The 18,075-nt window shown below is 35.9% G+C and overlaps 1 protein-coding gene and 1 pseudogene across 4 annotated transcripts in view; both read right to left on the minus strand.

Moving 5' to 3' along the window:
* Positions 1–218: 218 nt before the first annotated feature.
* PRKG1 (protein kinase cGMP-dependent 1) overlaps positions 219–18,075 on the minus strand; it is a 1,378,000-nt gene continuing 1,360,143 nt past the window's right edge. For all 4 annotated transcript variants that reach the window (XM_040254675.1, XM_040254674.1, XM_040254676.1 and 1 more), the window contains 6 exons: positions 16,847–16,988; positions 15,174–15,337; positions 7,593–7,715; positions 7,448–7,510; positions 6,156–6,222; positions 219–4,672 (listed from right to left, as the gene is read on the minus strand). In XM_040254675.1, coding sequence (XP_040110609.1) covers positions 4,574–4,672; positions 6,156–6,222; positions 7,448–7,510; positions 7,593–7,715; positions 15,174–15,337; positions 16,847–16,988 — 658 coding nt within the window. In that variant the 3' untranslated portion in view covers positions 219–4,573. The remainder of the gene's footprint in view (positions 4,673–6,155; positions 6,223–7,447; positions 7,511–7,592; positions 7,716–15,173; positions 15,338–16,846; positions 16,989–18,075) is intronic.
* Positions 11,753–12,525, minus strand: LOC120873773 (annotated as a pseudogene).

The raw sequence follows: 18,075 nt of genomic DNA on the forward strand, positions 1-18,075 counted from the left end.
GGGGAGCCTGGCAGGCTACAGTCCATGGAGTCGCAAAAGAATTGGACACAACTTAGGATCTAAACAAGAAATAATATATCACTTTTTGAGGGACATTTGATTTATAAGTATTTTCTACAATGTTATAGGGACATTCTACAAAAGCACGACATGGTATTTCAGAATTAAGACACCAATTCTGCCCTTGGAATCTTGCCTGAAATTAAACATCAACTAAGTTCAAAAGTAATTATTTTTTTTATTTCAACTCTATAAAGTATACAACAGGCACTCGGCAATTACAGCTGCAGGAAAAATACAGAGCAAATCAAAGCAGGTTAAGTTTATGAAAAAGTTTTTAATCTACATCAAAAGAGTGCAAGTGGTCAGTGGCCACCGGCTGACAGTTGTTGCATTCTGACTAACAAAGGACTCTTTCATGTAGAACAAATTGTAAGAGGACAATCAAATAACCATAGCTGTAGGAATACAAAAGAACTGACCAGTTGTAAAAACATCATACATTGAAATAAATTTGACAGATGATGCTTCAAGAAATGTCCCTTTACTTGGAAGTCCAAACCTCTGAGTCACGTCATGCCCCAGAGCTCTGTCTGCTGATGCAAGGGCAGATAAAGAGGAGGGCTAACAACACGCTTTCAAAGTTTAGCTTTCTAGGTCTGTTGAAAACTTGCCTTATAAGTGATTTGCATATACAAGAACTCAGAGGAAGCATCCTGTTTTGTTGAGTGGTGCACTTTGCTCATCATTGGTTTCATGATGAGGCTTGGTTAGCAGTCATTTTCCAATTTTTCTTTTGAGTTGGATGGTTTTTCACAGAGTCTAAAAAAAGGAGATTTCATAATTTGACTGCACTAATTTTTTTTTAAAACTGAATCTGCACAACTTAGCAAAACAGGGCTACCTGTATACAGACTGATAGTATGTCATATATTAATTTGACCTGCACATACATTTATACATTTCACAGAAATGACGCTGTATCTCATTAACAGATACACAGCTCTGGTACATTGAACAGAAATAAGAGAACAACTTCATCATTTCTGTAATTCATCAATATTATATAATAAAGGCTTATAAATTGTCAGCAGAAAGAACTGTAAAACGCAGCAAGCTAAGAAAGGACAACGTTTTGAGGTGTGTTTGTCTTTGTCATGCAGCATAACACCAAATTTGTTTTCTTAATAGGATGCCATGAATTTAAGGCACTTGCAACAATGCCAGATAGCCAGGTCATGTTCTAAACTATGGGACAGATGAATAACAGTACAGTTGACAGAATTTTCAATAATACTGACAATCAGGACATTAATTCAAGTCTACTTGGACCTAAAAACTTTATTCCATACAAATTAAATGAAATAATAATGCTGTGAAACACTAAAAAAAGTTATATGTACCACAAAATATCACACAAAAATATCTATTTACATAAATATTTGTCTGTGGTCCTATTGTGAAAGAAAACATTGTTATGGAGAATGCACAAATCACCTCTACTGTATGAAATCAGTTCTAATAGCCTTATTTTCATGGTAGCTGACTTCTTTAAGCTTACCATCAGTTCAGTCTTTTAGAAATGAAACAGAAAAAATTCAGTAGTTGAATTTATATAGTATACATGTGTGCTTCACATGCATATCCCATAATTTTAGGTAAAAATTATGATTTGTAAAGAATCTAATAAAAATAAATTTGTTTTAAATGGCATGTGGATCTGATTCCTATATTAAAGAAGGTAAAAACATAAAAATCATTCATAGCAAATTTCTAGAAGTCATTTTTCCTAATGTAGTCAATCTATCTCAAGTATAATGATGTTCCTTTCCTTGGCAGTTTTCAGTTTTCCTGTGAGTCAGGACACACAGAAAGCCCTTATATCCCATACTGGAAATATTAACAAGAAATTCAGTTAACAGATCAAACAAGTTGGCACTATTCTAACTTATCTGGATGTTCTTTTTTTTTTTGGATGTTCTTGTAAGAAATGAGAAGGGGCATGAAAAATCCAGAAATAAAGTGAGATGTGCTTCATGAAGCCAGCCATGAATTTTAGCCCTAGTGTCATCATTAAGACAGGATTTAAATCCTTAAAATTCACTGTTGAACATTCGATGAATGTTTTCTCTTAGTAACTCTTGTAAGATGTAGTTCACCGGTATTTTGTTGGTGATTGCTTTAGACAGCCTAATGCAGTGCCACAAGTGAAATGAACAAAGAAGCAGTAACAAGTGGGAGAGATGACCTACAGTTGCATTATACTCAATGCCACTTCTTCCTTCTCCACACAACTTGAACATATTGGTTGTCTTAGACTTGAACCATAGTTCCAAACCCAGAGTTAAGTGCTAATTTCTGGGGCTATTGGGATATTTTAAAAGTTGCAGGAGAAGATTCTCTTATTTAAAATGACTAGGTAAATTTCATTTTCTAGCAAACCTTTAGCATGCCTAAACCACTGTCTTTAAAAAAAAAATCACTGAACATTAACTGTAATGTTGCAATTATATATTTTTAAAAGCCCAAATTAAAAGCAATATTAAACTTCTGAAGTAGCATTAATAGTTGGATATTAGATTGATATGTTTAATATTGTTTTGTAAAACCTGTAGAAGAAGGTATCTTGAGGAACAATTTTGAGAAATAATTAAGGGAGGGAAAAATCCAATAATATGAGGATAATATCATAAGATCAAAATTTTAAATTTATTGTAATTACATATAATATGCCCTTAGTACTTTTGTTCTCCAAATGTTTCTTAGATTGTTGTTTTGATAATATATTATATTCTAAAGACTTCTTGTGAAAAATTCAAACAAAAATCATAATAAATGCCTTCTTGAATACTATATAATGATCTAGTTGGACATATGTTTTATAGAAATGTCTACATTTGACTTTTTAAAACAAAGAAGCAAACTTCTATTTAATATGCCATATTCACAAAGTTTCAAATCAGGATGACAGCTTGTAAAATTACACATTTGTCTAAGGAGGTATAATGCTAGTTGGCTCTGCTACTTAGGACACCTAATAGTTGTCAACTGGCCTGCCAATAAAGGACTCTTTGCCAATTCTTTTCTCTATGAAATCAATTTGTTATTTTCAAACCTAATCTTTTCCTAGCTATTATGATAGTTCAGATTTGTAATATTTCTGTTCTATTTAGCTCTAATTTACTTTTAAGATAGCAGGTTGTTCCTCTTTGTCTCTCTCTGCTTCCTTTCTCCCTTCATATGTTAATAGATGCATATTGCCATGGACAAAAAAGGTAATCTCACACCTGGCCAGGTTCTTCTCTTGTTCCCGACCTCATAAAGTTAGGTTTCTCATCTGGTGAATCAATCAATGGTTTTGTGCTTTCTTTTCTTTTTTGGTTCAGGCCTAAGACAGGAAGCTAGTTCAAATACACTTTTAGTCACCTTTCTCCCTTAACCTTAGACTATGTTGTATAAGTGAAATCTGACAGGAGTTTGGTTTGATAACTTGAGTGAAAATGCTTGATTCTCTGGCTACACATATAATGATTAGAATTTGTGTTGTCTGTTCAGACACTGACATTTACAGATGAAAAATATACATAGCACCTATATAGTTTTTTATTTTTTTGGATGGATCTTAATCCCTCTCCACCCCACCCTATCGTAAGGGTTTATTTTTATAAAAGGGAATATTTTAAGCCTCAGTTTGAGGGTGTGTTAGGTAACAAATTAAAACCAATTGGCTGCTAGTCATTTATTTCCAGGACCGTCTTTAAGCACACTATTTAAAAAAATATGAAATGATTTGTGAATTGCTTTTTTCCCCCCACTCTGTCATGCCAATTTATCAAAAAGAAATGAGCAGATATATCATGCATGTAGATTTTTCTTCAGTCCTTTGTGAAAACACGTATATACCTGCTATGAAATTTCTCAGCAGAATCCATAGCAGTTGTGCTTTTATCATACCAATTTCTAAAATCTGTCAGAAAGGAAAGGGAACATTCAGTCTCGTCATCAGCACTGCTGGGAAATAAAATCATGAAACTTCTAGCACTGGTTTGACATGACCTCTGTGACCGACAGATGTGTGGTCCTCTTGTGTATGGTATATACACCGGCTTGCAGTAACAGAACCGACAACCCTCACTCGAAGAAAGGGAAGAGTCCAGTTTTTGTACCATAGTAATCTATCGTACACAATATATTATGTTTTGATCTTCTTGATAATTCTAGCAAGGTACTGACTCTTTTACTAGATTGAAGTGTTTCTTACAGTCTTTCAAATTATAATCAGAGCAAAGCAAGATCATTGCAACAATGGAGAACATCTCTTTACTGGTGAAAGGCTTTGCTTCAGGACCACCATGTCAACTGCTATATTTAGGTTCAAACAGAAAACATGTAAAGAGCACTACTGTCATCTAAGCAATAAGTCCTAATGCCACTGTAGTTACGGGAGCAGCATCGATCAAAGGCATCATGGTGACCCCGAGCACTCATCTTCTCTCTTTCCTTCAGGTTTGCTGGCAGCTGTGTCTTAGAAAAAGCTGTCTCCAGCAAGGCAGAAGCAGGTAAGAGAAATGCATTAGAAGTCTATGTCCCATCCCGAGTTGTCGTCAGGTGGTGGTTCGTCATTGTCCTCAGGGAAACTGTCAAAATTGCTTGTGTCTGTGGGTGATGCCACCTGTAAACAAGAGTATTAGTGGAATTCCAAGCTAGATTTTTAAAAGCAATCTGTATTCATTCCTTATTCAGTGGCTATTTTTGGCATGTCTACCATGAGCAGGATTTGTCCTTTGTATTGAGGATTACAGTGGTGAATAAAAAGAGGCATAGTTTTTGCCCTTCTAGAGTTTACACTCTAGGAAAGAATAAGTTGTGTGATTAAAAGAAGTAATTAGAAAACATCTTTGTAAACTCTTACAAGTTTACTGGCAGTTCAATATGCAGAGCATAAATAAAGGTGGTGAAGAAGCAGACTTTAGTTTCTCTCATATTCTATAATATTTAGGACTTCATATTCTATTCTATATATTTATATACATTATATATATATATATTCCTCCATTTAATTTAATACTACTGTTGCATAAAAGGAGACCCCTGGTGAGTATAAGTTAGGATACTTTGGGCTTTTATTTTCCTCTTAAAGTTTCTTATTCTGCCTTTGTTCTAAAAAGAAAACTTCATTAATGCAGTTAACCTCTGTACTTTACTTTGTTTGCAAATAAACATAAATATAAGCATACAAATTAAAATAATAAGTACAGCAATTGTTTCTGTATAAGGAGTGATCTTAAATTAGTCCCAGAAGAAAGGATGTATATAAATGAAAAGCTCAGGAGTGCAAAACAGCCCTCTCATTAGTTAAGACCGAACAGATTTTATTAGATAGATGCTGCACTGAATAAAAGTATAAACGCAGTCAATTGAAATCTATTTCAGGTTAACACAGTGTAAACACTTAGTTCACTTTGTGGACTAGTACTTTAACAAAACACCTGATATATTAGAAGAGAATGTCTTTCTTTTAGAGCCTGATCAAACAATAAAAGAAAAGAACTGTGCTTAGGAATACCTTAAAGAACTATGGGGGTAGAGAAGGAGGAAGTATGCGGAGCATAAATGAAACGATATTGGCCAGGAATTGAAAGCTGTTGAAACTGGTAGCTGAACTGTTGTCTAAACTCAACAAAAAAACCACAGGGCAGGGAATGTTGTGATGTGGCCCATTTGGATTGGACTCTTGGAGACAGAGCATGGTGGAGTCATACCCAGAAGGTAAGAATAACAGATTATCCTAACTCATCTAAGTATACTCAAGTACGCACTACAGAGCTTATTGCATCTTATATAGACAATACATGAATGTGCAGAAATTTAAAATAAGTTATGAATATGACTAAGGTTGTGAATATATTCTTGGGCAAAGATGTATAAAGTTCTTATAGTATGTGGAAAAAGAGATTTATTATACTCTTCTGTCAACACTTGTTTATTTAACACATTATAAGTTTGAATTTTAGAAGGTGTCATTATGTTAATCTGCTATTTCTCCTATATTTTAAGCTGATCATAGGATAAAAATTTTGAAATAGCAGATCTTTTGATGACTGACAAATACCTTCATGTGTATCACACAATTACAAGCTGGAAAGTTTACTTACACTTGGTATTATAGGAGGTGTCAAGGTGCCTTTTCTTAAGCCTTCCCAGTTAAAGCCCTCAAACCATCTAAAAAAGGAAAAAATAGATAGTTAAAGGCATTTTACCTCAGTAAAAGCCTTCTCAAAACAACTTAAATGATGTCCATGGCTGATGGAAAACAGGTAAGCAAACATTTTCATTATGAGAATAATATTTTCTATTTAATTGCAGATTTTAAATGTTAGCTTATTAAGTGGAATGTGTTTTTTTTTTTTAATCTAATTGTCAAAATTTTAAAGACCAATTAGCAATTGCTTTTTATTCTAGTTATTTCAGTCATGACCTTGTTCCAAAATGATCATTATAACTTAATAAATGCCATAATATGCTTGGCCCTGTACCCTACAGGTTGTTATTTTAAGAAGGTAGAATCAGGGAATGAAATGTCAGGATGGAAAATTATCCTTCCATCTTTGTCACTGGGCAGCCTCAGTTAATTAACCTTTTCACATCACTGTCTTGGTCTCTATGTATCTGTATCTCATTTTCTTTCTTTCTTTTTTTGGTTCAATGAAGGTACTTTGAGTATGGCTTTTTGTGAAAATGGGGACCAAATATCACAAAGGTCTTTGTTGTTGTTGTTGTCTTTGAAAGGTTTCATCATTAGCAAATAATTACATGAAATTCCTGCAGGCTTTTTAGACATTCATAGGTATTGTGGTAAACACATTCCTTTGGTAGGGATGTGAATTTCCTCTGCATGTTACAGAAACCAATAGGGAAAGACCAATATGATCTTGGTTTAGCTTTAGAACATTCAATCAACATGGCTAAGGTTTACTATTTAAGATGCTGCTATTGTTTTAAAAAATGACTGTACTCTGTACTTTTTTTCCCACTGTCATAGCATCCAATTAGGAAATGGTTGAAAAAATATGTTTTAGTTAAAGAAATGAGGCATGATATATGGTGGCATACTTTTGTTTTTAATATTCTGGTAGAGAATAGAATTTCAGAATTAAAAATATATATTTCTTCTTCATGCTAGAGAGGAAAAGTCCTAATTAGTAGGAGCTGGGAAAAACTAAATTCAGTGAATCTGTTGTTTAGAATGTCACAGGATCAGATGTGTCTCAATAAAGTCCTTGAGACAGAACTAAAAAGATCTTAAATAACAAGGCTAACTAGTTTGCCTGTCTCTTCAGATGCTCCTATGGACTAGTTGCATCAGTTATATAACCACTAACTTGAAAACATCAGCCTTGAGAAATATTCTCTGAACTCTTAAACCGTAAGTTATAAGAACACTTACTTGTGCTTTTGAATGTCTTTCACTCCGTTTTTCAAATTCCCTAATCTTTCTGATGGATTATCCCTAAAAATAAAATAATAATTGTTAAAAAAATCTATTTTTTAAAGGATCATAATGGGGAAAACAATGTGGTTGAAATGCTCACCTGCATAGTTTTTTAATTAAATTAGCAGCATTTTTGGCAATCTTCTTTGGAAATTCTATCATGTCAATCCCCCTCAATATGATGTTATAAGTTTTCATAGGATCTGGGCCTGAGAAAGGTGGGCTGCAAGAATGACAGATACGAAAAGAGAGATACTATTTAGTTTTCTAAACAAGAAAAGTTACAGTGTTATAACAACAACTCCACAAATGACATCAGTTCTTATTTGGAGACATATATTAATAGGGGTAGTGGAACGAAACTTGATTAATAGCAAAACAGTGTAGAAACCTTGCCGAGCAAATCATTTAGCAAAACCCTTAAATGGGTCAGGTTTGTCCACTGTTCCCTCATTTCTTTTTTAGTGCTGGTGACTAACCCCTCTTGCTGTCCTTAGTCATTCAGAACGCCTCTTCTATTTTTTGGCCCTTTCTCACATTTGCAAGCTCACTGATTACACTTGAAGTCCAACATCATTAGAATGGGCGACAGGAGCATCACTGATATGACCCCATCTTATGCCAGCTCTACCCTCACTCACTGGGATCCAGGTGTACCAGTCTTCTCTCTGCTCCTCTGAAGGACCAAATATTCTCCCACCTCAGGGCACTGTTCATTTTGCCTGAAAGTTTCTTCCCAGGCCTCCTGGTTAATGCCTCACTTAGGAAGGCTTAGCTTAAGTGTTATGTTGCTTACTCAAAAAGGCCTACTGTCACCAACCTAATACAGCCGATCACATAACCATTATCAACTAACATAATGCGATGATCTAATACCAGAACTTAAAGTTAGATTCACCTATCATACTCTCTTATAGAACTCTTTTTTTGCCACTTATTGTGCTTTGTAACTACTTCATTCTGGTATTTGTTTTATACCCATCTTCTCTTCCAGTTCCATGCTGGTATTCCCAGAGTCTGGGGGAATGCATAGCACAGAGTAAGTTGTCAGTAGATATTTGTTGAACTAATGCTCCTACAGAATAGTGCTCCTCCTATCCTTTTCTCCTTCTTTATCAGCCTTCAGAGATAACCTAACATAAGGCCTCCTCTTTGTTAGAAAGGATGTAGTAGCCAATCCCTCTTAACCAAATCTTTTGGTTTATTTACCTAGCCATCCTTGGCCTGTGGCTTTGTGCCTGGCTCAGGGAATACAAAATGACTAAAGTCAACTCCTTCCACCACATTTCACAAGTTCAGAAATAATTATGATGTGACTTGATAGCTGCTTTCCTTGGAAATTATTCTTTTTTTTTTTTTTGGAAATTATTCTAATACAGTGTTTATTCATATTTCTTGGGGGAAGACATTTTATGGATTATTTTCTGTCTGTCATATTTATTAATAGCAGTTCAAATTATTTCCTTCTACTGAGAAAGCTGAAAACAACAAATTACTTAAAAAGGGTTGGATAGTATCTGCCTTAAGTTTTGTGTCCCTATTTTCTGTAGCAAGTACTTTAAAAAAATATTTTATATTGGAGTTCTTTGGAAGGAATGATGCTAAAGCTGAAACTCCAGTACTTTGGCCACCTCATGCAAACAGTTGACTCATTGGAAAAGATTCTGATGCTGGGAGGGACTGGGGGCAGGGGGAGAAGGGGACGACAGAGGATGAGATGGCTGGATGGCATCACCGACTCAGTGGACATGAGTTTGAGTGAACTCTGGGAGTTGGTGATGGACAGGGAGGCCTGGTGTGCTGCAACTCATGGGGTCACAGAGTCAGACACGACTGAGCGACTGAACTGAACCGAACTGAATAGTGATATTGATTTCATGTGATTCTTGGCCATCTGTATGTCTTCTTTTAAGAAATGTCTATTTAGGTCTTCTGCCCATTTTTTGATTGGGTTGTTTGTTTTGATGAGTTAAACTTCACGAGCTGTTTGTAAATTTTGAATACTAAATCCCTTGTTGGGCACATCATTTGCAAATAACTTCTCCCAATCTGTGGGTTGTCTTTTCATTTTGTTTCCTTAGCCTTCCAGTTTAAGTAGGTCCCATATGTTTGTCTCTGGCTTTATTCCCATTATTCTGGGAGATGGATCAAAAAAGATATTGTTTCAATTTATGTCAGAGAGTGTTTTGGACTTGATGTTTTCCTCTAGGAGTTTTATAGTGTCCAGTCTCACAATTAGGTCTTTAATCCATTTGAGCTTATTTTTGTGTAATAAGTATTTTCTGTTTACTCTGTCATTAACTGTTACCTGTCAGTTTAAACAACTTTTTATAATGTATTAATATTCAGTTCTATTTAATATTCTCCTAGAATTTAAGGATTTTCTCTTTATATAATGTTATGGTTGAATATTCTCTCTGCTGTCAAAGTAACTTGCCAGTTTTTATTTTCACAATAAAACGAAGCACCACCATATCTTGGATTTACTGTTAACAGCTTCATGTTTTTTCTAACTTATATTTTTGCTTTTGTATTTATCTTAGAAAGACAGGGCTTCCCTTGTGGCTCAGCTGGTAAAGAATCCACCTGCAATACAGGAGACCTGAGTTCAATCCCTGAGTTGGGAAGATGCCCTGTAGAAAGGAAAGGCTACCCACTCCAGTATTCTGGCTTAGAGAAGTCCATGGACTGTAGAGTGCATGGGGTCACGAAGAACTGGACACAACTGAGCAACTTTCACTTTCGTTAGAAAGACAACAAAAATCACTTATTAAAGGTGATGTTTTGTCCAAGATATTCATGCAGTACGTGAAACATATAAAGTTACTTAAAAGCAAAAATCACCCAATGCCCTTAAATAATAATAGATACTTACAAAGATAACTTCATACATTTCTCTATGTAGATGGAGAGACCTACAAGATTATTATTTATCCATGCTTTTCAAAATTAAAAAAAAAAACTATTCAATTTAATTTTACTTGATGTTAACATGAGGATAAAACTGAAAGAAATGCTGAATTTCAATATGTACTTGTTCACCAACAATATTAATTCCTAAATGTCTCTTAAATTAAGAAAACTTTTTTTGCTCAGAAATAAACTCACACACATATGGTCAATCTACAACAGACAAGGCAAGAATAAAGACAGTCTCTTAAAAATGTGGTACTGTGGAGACTAGACAGCTATGTGTAAAACTACAATACTCTCTAACACCATACACAAAACTCGAAGACCTAACTGTCATGTTGGATACAATAAAGCTCTTGGAGGAGAACATGCAGCTCTATATCACAACAACATTCCCACTTCTGATTGCGTTAAGACCTAAATAGACCTTAGAAAAATCAAGTCTAAACTATACTGAGGTATTTATTATCTCACACTGGTCAGAATGGCCATCATCAAAAAAATCCAGAAACAACAAATGCTGGAGACAGTGTGGAGCAAAGGGAACCAACCCTCCTACACTGTTGGTGGGAAGGTAAACTGGTGTAGCCACTAAGGAAAATATTATAGACGCTTCTTAAAAAGCTAAAAATAGAGTTGCCATATGATGCAGCAATCACACTCCTGGGCATATATATCCAGAGAAAACTCTAACTGGAAAAGATACATGCACCCCAATGTTCATAGCAGCATTATTTACAATAGCTGAGACGTGTAAATAGCCTAAATGTCTGTCAACAGAAGGGTAAAGACGATGTGGTATATACATTCTATAAAATGGAATATTCCTCAGTAAAAAAGAACAAAATAATACCATTTGTAGCAACATTGATGTACCTAGAGATTGTCATACTGAGTGAAGTTAGGTCAGAGAAGGAGAAATATCGTATTTCACTCATATATGGAATCTAATTTTTTTTTAAAACAAACAAATGAGCTTATTTATAAAATAGAAGCTGACTTACAGATATTGAAAATAAACTTATGGTTACCAAAGGGGAAACACAGCAGGGAGGAGTAAATCAGAAGCTTAGGATGAACAAACATACTGCTATACACAAGACAGATAACCAACAAGGACCTTCTGTATAGCATGGGGAACTCTACTCAATATTCTGTGATAACCTATATTAGAAAGAATCTGAAAAAGAGTAGATTTATGTATAATTGAATCACTTTGCTCTATACCTGAAACTAACACAATATTATAAATCAACTGTACCCCAATAAAATAAAAAAAAAATAAAAGAAAAAATATTTTTAAAACTGACTTTGGAGTTTTTCCTTTTCTTTTTTTTTTTTTTTTAAATTTATCTTTGTCTCAAACTTTATTCTTAGGCTTCTTCAGCTTCATTAGCTGCGAAGAATGAATTGTATATAAGCAAAAACTGAAAAGAGCTGCAGTGTCCAGGGGCTTAGGCTTAAAAATATTAGAGATCTAGATTTTATCAGATCCATAAACAAAATTTTAAAAAGCAGTCATAATATAAAATAGCAGCTCCCAGTAACTTCTTCAAGATTTATCTTCTTCAGAAGTTAACTCAATTCGGTTTGCTTCCTTCTTGGAAGCCTCATCAAAATTCTCCACAAGATCTGGAACTTCATCCTCCTCCTCTCCAGTGGCAAGTGGTGCTTTTCCATCCACAGATTGTTTGGGCAGAGCTTCAGCTAGTCTCCTTAAACTGGTGAGACTGTGGCACCAAGCTGGTTTAAGATGCTGGGGAGCATTTCCGGCAGTTGCTTTGTCTCAGCATGGCCCGTAATGGTGAAAGTGTTTGCTGCCAGAGATGCCTGAACTTTAGGGTTGTTAAAGTGGATCACTGTTCCTTGATTTGTGAACATATTCACCTCTTTAATACCAGAGATATTGTTTACCCCAACTTCTTTAAAGAGAACTGAAGTTTTTTGTCATCTGCTGTGGCTGTTCTATGAACCACCTTCTTCTTTCTGCGAGCAGTTCCTTTCCCACCAATGCGCACTTGTGCCTGCAGTTTGGCGAGTTTCTCCTGGTTCATGATAGTTTCTTTCATCTTGTTGGAGCGGAAATGGGGCCGCGCGGGGAACTAGGGATGGCGTTCAGGTGGTCTCGGACGGACCAGCTGAGGTTAGGCGCACACTCGCGGGGACGCAAGATGGCAGCTAGAGGCTGGAGTTTTTTCTTTTATAATGACATAATTCAATTGTAAAAGGTACTTAAGATTCCTAATTGTGAATGATGACAAATAAGTATGCCTGTAGTTTTTCTTACCTTCTCTCTCCCATCTGAAACTTTTAAGATTGCCAAAGATTTTAATGTTTCCATCTGCTTAATAACCAAAGTTATTTTGATTCATCTCTTAGTTGACTTGGTCATATAGTAGTGTTTCCAAGAAAGGCCTGGGATACCCACATTATTTATTGTCTTTATATTTTAAGAATAACTTAATCTTGTACAAATTAGTTGTTATACTCTGTCTCTCTTAGAACTACATAGCTCTTGATATTCCATCTTTTGGCATTGAAGGTACTATTGAGAAGGTTGAGGCCAACTTTAATTCCGTTCCATCCCGTATATGAAATGCTTTTGTAGCTTAGAGACCCATATGATTATGTTATTATTTCTATCACTGAAGCTAGCAAGTTACAGTAGGACACATGGTGGTGTTATTACTCTGAATCTGTCTCCCATGGTCACTGCCGATCAAAAGGATCCCCTTAGTCAAGTCTGTGTCATGGGTTTTCTGTTACCTAATTGAGTATGTTTCCTATCACATTTGTAATCCTCTCTTCATATCCATAGCAGACAGAGGAGCCGAGCATGAGGTCAGAAAGAGCTGGGGACATATAGTTGCTTTTCCTATTTCCTTTGATGTCTGTATCTTCTTTTCTGTAACAATTTGTATATCCTTTTTTTTTTCTTTTCCATTATTTTTCCTAAGCCTGTTTACTCTCTCTCTGGTTGGGTTTTAATTGCTATTATTCTATTTTCTGTGGCTTATATATGATTTTATGTTGCTTATAATCTGATTTTCAGCTTTGTACTGTTCCTGAACTCTGCAGGTTTGCAACTTTTGTCATCTATGAACACTCAGATATCTTTGAAGATATTTTTTTTAAAGAGATCATGCTTAACAGCCACAAAGAAATTCTAGATCAGTTAGTCTGAACTCTTCCTATGTTTCTTTGAATCATTTCTCCTGTATATTATTTAGCTACCTTTGCCTATCTATCTTTCATCTAAAATTAACAGAAAACACTGATAAAGTCTATTAATTTGAATTCAACATAAGTGTTTCAAGAGTAGTGATATACACTGTCCACAAGTGAAATAAAAAAACCACCACATAACTATTCCTGGCAATGGTAGTACTAGGAGTAGCTGTTAGCATTAATGAAGTGCTTCTTATGTTCTAGACTTTCTAAGTACTTCATAGATTCATTGTATCTTCATAACAGTGAAACCAAAAGTGCCGTCTTTCTCATTTTCACTATAGCTACTAGGTTTTCATAAGTAATTCATTATATTACACTGCATGCTTCTTCTTAGATCTGAATTATTGGAATGATCTTCAAACTAGCTTCCCCATACTTCCAATTTGCTCTACACATTACCACTAGATTGTTTTTCTTAAATACTGTAACACATGTCACTCCTTTATCAGAAACTCTTCAATGATTGCCTCTCTGGATGGAGTCCGAACACTCAGGTGTAGCACTCATTATTGTTGAAACGTGACTCTTACTGATCTTCCATCATTTCTTACCATCAGCCCTTTTCATGTCTTTGTGCAGTACGCCCCCTCTATTTAAGCCATACCTCTTCTGCCTGGAACGTGCTGTACTTTCCATTATTCTTCCTGTAAGATCCAGCTAGTCCTATGTGCTTCAAAAGTGTCCCTGGACAAATTTAACCTTCTTCTGAACTCTCTACTTCATAATGACCATGACCCTCTTAATCATTGTGCTGAACGAGCCCAAGGCTTTGTGGTGTTATTTGTTTTTCTTTTCCTTGAGTTTATGATCTGTTTTATACCTGGTCGTATCTGTAGTACCTTTTTAGTTGTTGGTAACTACAATATTACACAACAGATCTGCATTCACATTTCAATTAGATATAACAATTGCTCTCTTAACTTCTATGAAAAACAGACGATATTTTTATGACTATCATCTTTCTTGCTGACTAAATGACCAGGCTCAGATCTCACAGAAAGACACTAGATCCTTCCCCATTCACATATATATAAATAATGAGACCAAGAGTTGATGTTGAGTTTGTTGCACTCGTCTGACCCATTTTAGTTTTTGCTTTCAGAATCCCTGGTTATCTGCTGCAGCTGCGGCTAAGTCGCTTCAGTTGTGTTTGATTCTGTGCGACCCCATAGACGGCAGCCCACCAGGCTCCCCCATCCCTGGGATTCTCCAGGCAAGAACACCGGCTTGGGTTGCCATTTCCTTCTCCAATGCATGAAAGTGAAGAGTGAAAGTGAAGTCACTCAGTCATATCCGACTCTAAGCGACCCCATGGACTGCAGCCCACCAGGCTCCTCCATCCATGGGATTTTCCAGGCAAGAGTACTGGAGTGGGGTGCCATTGCCTTCTCTGTGGTTATCTGCATAACTAATTAAAAAGTGTGGTAACAAGATCCGTGAAAGTACTTTAAGATAGCCTGATCAGAGTGACAAAGGCAGGAGGAAGTGGCTGTTTGCTGGCCTATCTTTATTGGCAGTTCTCTATCAATGTCCATACCTGCCAGTCAGAAGCTCGTACATGAGGATTCCCAGTGACCAGTAGTCGGCCGAGATGTCATGGCCTTTGTTCAGGATGATCTCTGGGGCCACATATTCTGGAGTCCCACAAAAAGTCCATGTTTTCTTTCCAAATCCTATTTTCTTTGCAAAGCCAAAATCAACCTTACAAAGAGAGAAACAATATATTTCAAGCCACTTTCGATTAAGCTTAAAAGTGGAAAAGTTACTTTGTTGAAGTACACTGATGATAATCATAAAATAAAAACGGATGCAAACTACTGTAGTCCTGTCTTCTAAAAGGACTCATCTCTATATTTCAAACAAACAAAGCCTTCCTGATCAGTTCAGTTTCAACAGCAAAAGTGGAAATCTTAACATAGAATAAAATTCACAACATTGAAGATAAAGGCAAACCATTCTTTGCAGAAATACTTTCCATTTTTCTTTCTTTCATGCCAGTTGAAATTGGAGCATAAACAAATTATTTGTCCTTTACTTGGACATATTTTCCAGATATCTACTGCTGGATTTAATGAAGTTGACAATTCATTTACTATTAATTGAGAAGCTATTTTGATTGTTGAAGGAGCTGAATAACAAAGTTATGGAACCAATAACTCTGCCTTTAGGAAACAGAGATAAAATTGAAATGTAGTCTGCACTGTCCTAGAAAACTTTGAAGGAGGAGCCTCAAATGCAAAAACCTATTTTTTCTAAAGCAACTGGTTGAGCATACAAATAATTAATTGCCACTAATTACTTATTAATGGCATATAAATTTATTTGAAAACCATAGGTTGAATAAAAATTCCAAAAACTTAAAAAGTAGAATCAGGGACTGAAAGATGCAAAGTCCACAAAATTTATGCATTTTAAAATAAGAGAACTTCCTTTCTACAGTAAATCTTTAGAGCTCTTGACCAATTTTATTATTACTAATATTATTACTAACATGGACTGGATAACATTGCCTGTAAAGCCCATTTTTTCCCACTATCGTTATTATTATTATTATTTGGCTGTGCTGGGTCTTGCAGTTCAGGGGCTCTTCATTGCTGTGTGAAGGCTTTTCTCTAGTTGTGGTGAGCAAGGGCTACTCTCTAGTTGCGATGCGCGGGCTTCTCATTGCAGCGAGTTCTGTTGTTGCAGAGAACGGTCTCTAGGACACAAAGGCTCCAGTAACTGTGCTGCATGGGCTCAGCTACTTCATGGCATGTGGGATCCTCCTGGACCAGGGATCAAACCCGTGTCCCCTGTATCTGGCCTCCCAACCCCTGGACCACCAGGGCTGTCACATTAGCAATATTCTTAAATCTAAAATAATGATTCTCCATAATACAAATACCTATTCCCTTTGGATGTCAGAAAGCCAGCTAGAAAAAAGACTTCTATGAAGCTTTTTTGGGTCTGAGGATACATGTGATTAAGCATGATTAACACCTATTTAAGGGTGTTTTGCCAGGATTATATTAATTCAAAGCTAACCAATTTAATTTCTCATAACTTTATTTAACTTGAAAGAATAGTCAGTTGAAAATAGTAATGCTGAAACCTTTTTAAAAAAATATTATATGCTGAAAGAAAAATGAGATTGTAATGTTCACAAATGAACACAGCTTCAAAAACTAGTATTTAAAATGTAGGCAGAAACCATGTGTGAAACATACTGACCAGCTTGGCATAACCTCGGTGATCTAGGATGAGATTTTCAGGCTTGAGGTCCCTGTAAATGATTCCTTTGGAATGCAGATAGGCAAAAGCTTCTACCACACATGCTGTATAAAATCTGGTTGTAGAATCTTCAAATGACCCCCTGAGATACAGAAAATGGGGAATAAAAGTATGAAAGAAATTAGTTTGTCTAGTAAGTTTTAATTTCTTATTTCACTCTATTCCTAAGTCAAAATTTGATCCCAAACACCAATGTCCTGCTGTCCGAATGTCATATGTCTAACACTGCATTGGGTTTTAAAAACCATTTAAGGGTTAAGTTAAGGAATTGTTTGCTCTTATGAGTTGGATGATTAAATCTAACTTCCTGAATACACTGAAAAGAGGTCAGCCATTTACCATGTTTCATGTTGGATTCCTCCCAACAACCTACTACAGTCTAAAAGGGCACAGTTACAAGGAGGTAGGCAGAAGAGAGGCAAATCCTATTTCAGACCCTGTCTACCAAGGGGTGTTTTTTAAAGAAGAGAGTATTAGCATAGTCATATTTATTCTTAGCTTGCTTTTTGAATCTTTCTAAATAATAACAGATATAATTCCTGAGAAGGTGAATAAAAGTTAATGTTTTCAAAGAACCACTTTGGAAATGAGTTACAATGCGACTGGTAAGAGCATATCCCAATCTAAGTATTCTTCTTATTTTAATATATTTATTTGTTAGTTAGCTTGCTGTGCTGCGTCTTAGATGTGGCATTCGAACTTGCGGTTGCAGCATGTGAGATCTAATTCCCTGACCAGGGATCAAACTTGAGCCCTCTACATTAGGAGCACAGACTGTAAGTCACTGGACCACCAGAGAAGTCACTATGTATTCTTCTGTTTGAAACTTCTGCCAAGAAGACAGACATATCTATTTCCTGTGCTACTGCCTTCTTATTAGAAGGAAAGTGAAAGTTGCTCAGTCGTGTCTGACTCTTTGTGCCCCCATGGACCACACAGTCCATGGAATTCTCCAGGCCAGAATACTGGAGTGGGTAGCCTTTCCCTTCTCCAGGGGATCTTCCCAGGCCAGGGATTGAACCTAGGTCTCCACATTGCAGGCGGATTCTTTACCAGCTGAGCCACAAGATAGAGCTAAAAGATAAATAGAAGGAAAAAGGTAATTACTTGGAAAGGAATGTTTAAACTCAATCCTATTTATCTAGTCGAGGCTATGGTTTTTCCTGTGG

This window comes from Oryx dammah, unplaced genomic scaffold (genome assembly GCF_014754425.2).
Source record: "Oryx dammah isolate SB20612 unplaced genomic scaffold, SCBI_Odam_1.1 HiC_scaffold_14, whole genome shotgun sequence".
NCBI classification, from domain to species: Eukaryota; Metazoa; Chordata; class Mammalia; order Artiodactyla; family Bovidae; genus Oryx; species Oryx dammah.